General features: G+C 26.7%; 1 protein-coding gene across 1 annotated transcript in view; it reads right to left on the reverse strand.

The window, feature by feature from the left end:
- Window positions 1-1,547, reverse strand: part of LOC105130281 (asparagine synthetase [glutamine-hydrolyzing] 2) — a 6,260-nt gene extending 4,713 nt beyond the window's left edge. The window contains exons 1-4 of the mRNA XM_011032708.1: window positions 1,335-1,547; window positions 1,118-1,256; window positions 759-854; window positions 240-381 (exon numbers count right to left, since the gene is read on the reverse strand). Of these exons, the coding sequence (XP_011031010.1) occupies window positions 240-381; window positions 759-854; window positions 1,118-1,256; window positions 1,335-1,414 (457 nt within the window). The 5' untranslated portion in view covers window positions 1,415-1,547. The remainder of the gene's footprint in view (window positions 1-239; window positions 382-758; window positions 855-1,117; window positions 1,257-1,334) is intronic.
- Between the last annotated feature and the right edge of the window lie 4,938 nt (window positions 1,548-6,485).

Consider the following 6,485-nt stretch of genomic DNA (forward strand, 5'->3'; position numbering starts at 1 on the left):
TTCAGAAGCTTGCATTTCTTTTATGTAGGGAAAAAAATACAACATGAAAATGCAACCTCAAAACATCAACTTTGGAAAACTTGGGTGGATGATATTCAAATTCACCCAGAAAGGGGTGCTGAAGTGAAGCTTATATAGAGCAGTCATTACCATAGAATATTAAGAAAGAATATCTTCCAAATGTCTTTTAGCACTACATGGCAGATATGAAGCAAATACACCAATTCAATCCGACGTACCATCAAGACCCCAACCGATATAAAGTGGGGTAATACCAATAGCATCCCGAGCTGCAATAAAACTTTTTTCACGAGTATCAAGAAGGACAAATGAGAACATGCCGTCCAACATGTCCACGAAATCTTCTCCATGTTCTTCATACTGGAAAAAAACAAACAGCCAAATTATGTCAAGCAACTAGAAAAAAGAAATACAAAAAATGAGTTATTTAAAGGCTAGAGTTAGTAGACTCCAATTTGCAGGCTACAGCTCAGGAAAAGGAAAGCACATCTCGCATCCTGGTAAATTTACTCAAGTTGTATGCTAGGGATAGCATGCAGCAAGATCCGAACCATGACGAGAAAAAATACATTCAACTGAAGAAGCAAACAATGTGACTGACTTTTCCGATGAGCATATAATGTAGCTTATTTGTGACTTGTGTTTATGTCATTTGTATAGCCTTAGAGCTTCTTCATCATATACATGATAAAAATACAGGCAAACGGTAATATGTCTATAAAACCTAGATCACTTACAAGATGAGCAATGACCTCACAGTCACTGCCAGTTCGGAAGGTATGAGACTTCAACTGCGCCCGCAATTCCTTGTGGTTATATATCTCTCCGTTAACCTGAACCGAACACAAAAAAAAAAAAAAAAACAAACCATAGGTTTTAAAAAAAAAAAAAAAAACCATCGAGGTTTCCATTTTCAAATAGCCTTCATTTGAATCAAGAAATTATTCAGTCAAGAATAAAATAAAATGTCAAAAAAAAATTATCGACCCAGTTGTTAAATGCACGAATGAAAACGAAATTTGACAAGAAACCCACAGATGAAATGGGCATGAAAAAAATAAAGAGAGAGAGAGAGAGAGGAAAAGAGGCAACATACGGTGACAACAACAGTCTTGTCTTGATTGTAAAGAGGCTGGTCTCCAGAAGCAGGGTCTACAATAGCCAAACGTTGGTGAGCTAGGTAACAATCTCCATGGCAATGTAATCCACTCCAATCTGGTCCTCTATGCTTCAACCTGAAAAAAAGAAAAAAGAGGATTTCAATCTTTTTTGTTTTCATTTTTGAATGAGAGATTTGATTTGATTTAATTTACCGGCGAGATAATTCAATGACACGGGAACGTTTCGCTTGAGAATTGTCGGTGCAACCTAAAACAGCGAGGATGCCGCACATGATGGAGGATTGGATTGGCGGCTGCTATTTGCTTGGTCTGGTCTGGAAGTCTGTAACTGTGCAGGGGCGAAAAGAAGAGCGGAGATACTCGGAGGCTGCTTGCTGTATAGGATGCCTTTATAGGAGCCCCTTGAACTGCGGCCCTTGATTCTCTCTTTTTTAACGTATATTTCAGAAGATTCCCCTGCCCCTTTTTACCTTTCCTATTTTTTACTGCGGAGTGAGTAGAATTTTAGACAAAATACTTATAGTTTTACTCTTTTGCTCAAATGATTGGGGGAGCCTGTTTAGATTTATTTTTTAAAATATTTTTAAAAAATATGTTAAAAATATTTTTTATTTTTTAAATTTTATTTTTAACATTAACATAACAAAATAATTTTAAAATATAAAAAAAAATTAAAAAAAATGCTCTTGCACTGAAAAAAACAAAAATGCTGCAAGAGTTTCCCATGGTTCTTAGGTGTACCTTGTATAAAATATCATCAATATTCAGTGATATGTACTGTTTAATTTTATTTTAAAAAAATAAAAATATGAAAAATGAAAAATGAACCTTTTTCAAAATAATATTCAATAGACAAAAGGTCATAAGAAGGCTCAAAACAATATTTATTATTTTAAATACTGCTTGTTTGACATTTCTATGAAAAAGCTGCTTTTTTGCACCTTGTTTTTGAAAAAAAAGATAAATGTAGGAATTAAAAAATAGGAGGTTAATTACATTAATTATTTTCCATGGATGTGGAGTCCAGGAAGCCTCACCGTTCATTAACCTCGTGGGGCATGAATACACGTGCTGAATGAAGGATCAAGTGGCGTCCATCGTTACCATAACTCTTTTTTTATATATATCTATTATTTTAACCCTATCAATTAAAGGAAGAAAAAAACGAAATTCCTTTCTTTTTGTTGTCGTGCTTGCGTATCTAAGATGCCTGCTGTGGGTAGGGGGGGGTGGGGCAGGGCACAGTGAGCTGATTAGAATCTGCTATAAAGAGTTTTAATGGATGTTTTCAAGATTTTTTTTATTTGATTTTTTTTATTTTTTCAAAATAAATTATTTTTTATATTAGTATAATAAAATAATTTAAAAATTTAAAAAATATGACTGAATCTCTGTGTCGATCAAAATGTAAGGCTTGGATTTTATGTTACTATGTCTCCTTGGACTCACTATGCGATGGATAAATAGGACAATTAGTATAGTAAATTAAAAAAATTGATAAATTGATGGAGGTTAAAAAAATTAGTCAAACAGTACAATTTAATCCTGTATTTTAAAATAACAATATTTGATAAATATTACCATAGTTGTAATTTTTTTACTCAACCAGTCTATTAGTACATGATATGAACCACTTTTGAAAAAATTAAAATAATATCAAGTTTGTTAAAAGCAAGGGTATTAACTTAGATTTTTTATATTTAAATATTAGAAGAATCTGTATAGTAATATAACAGTTACTATAGAGGAAATAATCTTTAAAATTTTTATAAAAAATTAAGTGTAGTCCAAGAATTGAAGCAACAATTATAATAATTTTAAGTTGTTATTTTAATACAGCATGATTATATCTTCTTTCAGACATAATTTATTTCACTGACATATAAATATACTTGTAAAACCATTTACATGATTTTTTTTGGATAAATCCTTATTTAATTATACCAAATTTATATTTGATTGTTTAAAATCATTAACTACTATATAAATAATAATTTTTTAATATTTTAATTGAAATTTAATTTTTAATCAACATATTGGATAGATATATATTCTAACCTAAAAAACATATTTAAAAAAAAACTCTATAAAAATATAATTTTTATATGAAATAATTAATTAATTAATATAATTAACCTCGGTCGATTAAGACACATGATTAGAGTGTTTTCATGTTATCCTTTTGAATTGTGACATATGAAACTATATTATTTTGTTAAATCTTTGGAACTTATATTAATTCATTAAATTATTAATTTACTGTACAAATTAAAAAAAATCCCTAAATGACGCATTTCAAGAAACCAGTCTGCATGCAGCCATGTGCGGCTGCGCAGTAAGCAGAGAGAACCTTGTGGGACCAGACAGACAAGTTGGACTTTCACTTTTCCATTTGAATAATTTTCAAACAGTGCATGCAAAGTAAGTCAATAACAGGGGCTAATAAGAAAGAGTACGTAACGTAAATTGATCTGGATATTTCACATAAATTAAAAAAAAGAAAAAAAAATGCATCTTCTTCCATTTATCCATGGAACTTTTCAATGTGGATACGTATATTTGCATTCTCATTTTATATATATATTTTTTAAGTTTTAACCATTAGATTTCATTGCTAGAAGGTTAAGGGTATGCCTGACTGTTCAAACTGTTGGTTTAATTTTTTTTAATATTTAAAATTAATTTTTTTAGTATTTTTTTTATATATTGATATTAAAAATAAATTTTTAAAATAAAAAAAATATTATTTTAATAATAAACGGGCTGGTGTATTCAGCTTGCCCGAATTTACCTGGGATCTTGCTGACTCGCGTCTTGACTTGGACTGGGCTTAGAGTTTTTTATGAGATGGTTTTTTTAAAGGCTGGTAATAGGAAAACAAGAACAACGTTGAAAAAGGAGACAACTTGACCTTTGACAGACCACATCGGAGGCTAAGTTGATTTCTTTTTCATTTTTTGACAGTAACGTCCCTAAATTATTATTTTTTTATATCATCGTGATAATTCATAATATTTTTTTAACATGATAGTAGTCTCCTGACAAATCAATGAGATAATATTCTTATGAAACTTTCGCCGTTGAAATTATTTTTTTTTCAAAAAAAGTTGAACGGCTATAGATACAAATTATTATTTGTTATAGTAATATTATTATAAAATCACCCTTGAGTAGAAAAAATCTTTGAATTAGATATTGGATGCAAGATAATCTTTTTATCATAGTATAATTGTTTTTTACAAATTATATAGAGTTAGATTGATAATTTTATTTTGTTTTACAGTTAAAATATGTATTTAACTTTGTAATAAAAAACATTAATGATTACTACTCAAGAATATTTTTATATTTTTAATTTTTTCAGAGTAATACAACCACAAAACTCTTATTTAATGGGTTTTTTTCATTTTAAATTATTTTTATTGTAAATTCTAAGTGCATTTAAGGATATTGTAAATTAAATTTATTAAATATAATTAAAAAATATATTGGAGCTTGCATATATTGTATATTAGCGTGTAGACAACCCCTGCGTTATTCATGCTATTAATAAAAGGTTATCAGATCATTAAATACAATCTTTTAGGATGGTGTTTGAAAGTTATCGACACCATGCAAATAATGTACATCATGTTTGACATCAATAATTATTTTTTATTTTATTTTCTCTAACCTGCCCTCAAATGCAACGCTAGCTCTCTTATAAAAGTCGCACTAACACCTGAAAATTATTTCTCATTTGCATTTAATTTATGTGCTTTTTATTTTTTTTTGAACGAAATTATAAATATTTTTTATTTTTATTTTTTTTAATATTTAATATTTCAAATTTCATCATCTTTTTTTTTAATAAGTTATAAAAGTACAATTTAATCTTATTTTTTTATTGTTGTCTTTTGTATTGGGCTAGTTTTTTTTTATGATTTTATTATTTAAAATTACATTAATTAAAAATTAAGGTTTTTGACTGAATCTAGTTGAGAGATAAATGAAGCTCGGGAGTTTTGCCCTGGCTTTCCTCTTTTTTTTAAAAAAAAAAAATAATATTTTTTTTATTATTGTTTGTTATTTTTTATAGTTTGTCTTTTATAAAAATAATTTTATATTCATGACTAAAGTTACTAGTTTCAAAAATTAACATAAGTCAGTTTTTTTATAACTTTTTTATAAATTTATTTATTTTAATTTAATTTTTCATAGTTTAATTTATTTGAAAATGATCATCTTATCATTTATTTTTATTGAGTTTATCTCAATCTTGTGCCATAATCACTAAATTTATAGACTAACTCGAGTTATCTAAGATTTATTTTCCTTGATACAGGGTTGTTATAGTATTATTTTAGTAATATCATTTAAATTACTATTTAAACTAATAATCTAAAATCTAACTTTTTTATATTTATATTAAAAAAATATTATTCTATCTATGGGACAAAGCAGCGCTACAAATCCGATAACCCATTTGTTTTCATGTTTTAAAAATATTTAAAAAATATTTTTTTTTTGTATTTTTCATGCTTCAAAATTTAATAAGTTATAAAAGTACAATTTAATCCTATTTTTTTTATTGTTGTCTTTTGTCTTGGGCAAGTTTTTTTTATGACTTTATTATTTAAAATTAAATTAATTAAAAATTAAGGTTTTTGACTTAATCTAGTTGAGAGATAAATGAAGCTTGGGAGTTTTGCCCTGGCTTTCCTTCTTTTTTATTTTTTTTTATTTTTAAAAAATAATATTTTTTTTATCATTGTTTGTTATTTTTTATAGTTTGTCTTTTATGAAAATAATTTTATGTTCATGACTAAAGTTACTAGTTTCAAAAATTAATATAAATTGGTTTTTTTATAACTTTTTTATAAATTTATTTATTTTAATTTAATTTTTCATAGTTTAATTTATTTGAAAATGATCATCCTATCATTTATTTTTATTGGATTTATCTCAATCTTGTGCCATAATCACTAAATTTATGGACTAACTCGAGTTATCTAAGATTTGTTTTCCTTGTTATAGGGTTGTTATAGTATTATTTTATTTTTATATTAAAAAAATATTATTATGGCAAAGCAGCGCTACAAATCCAATAACCCATTTGTTTTCGTGTTTTAAAAATATTTAAAATATATAATTTTTTTGTATTTTTCATGCTTCAAATTATTTTATATATTTTTTAATTATTTTAATATGCTAATATTAATTTTTTTAAAAAAATTTAATAAAATTATTTTAATATATTTATAAATAAAAACACTTATAAAAAAACAAATACTAGAACAGTACTGTCGGCAACATTCACGATAATGAGAAAATAAAAATAAAACGTCGATGCGACGACGTAAA

This window comes from Populus euphratica, unplaced genomic scaffold (assembly GCF_000495115.2).
Source record: "Populus euphratica unplaced genomic scaffold, PopEup_1.0 scaffold45.1, whole genome shotgun sequence".
Classification (NCBI taxonomy): domain Eukaryota; kingdom Viridiplantae; phylum Streptophyta; class Magnoliopsida; order Malpighiales; family Salicaceae; genus Populus; species Populus euphratica.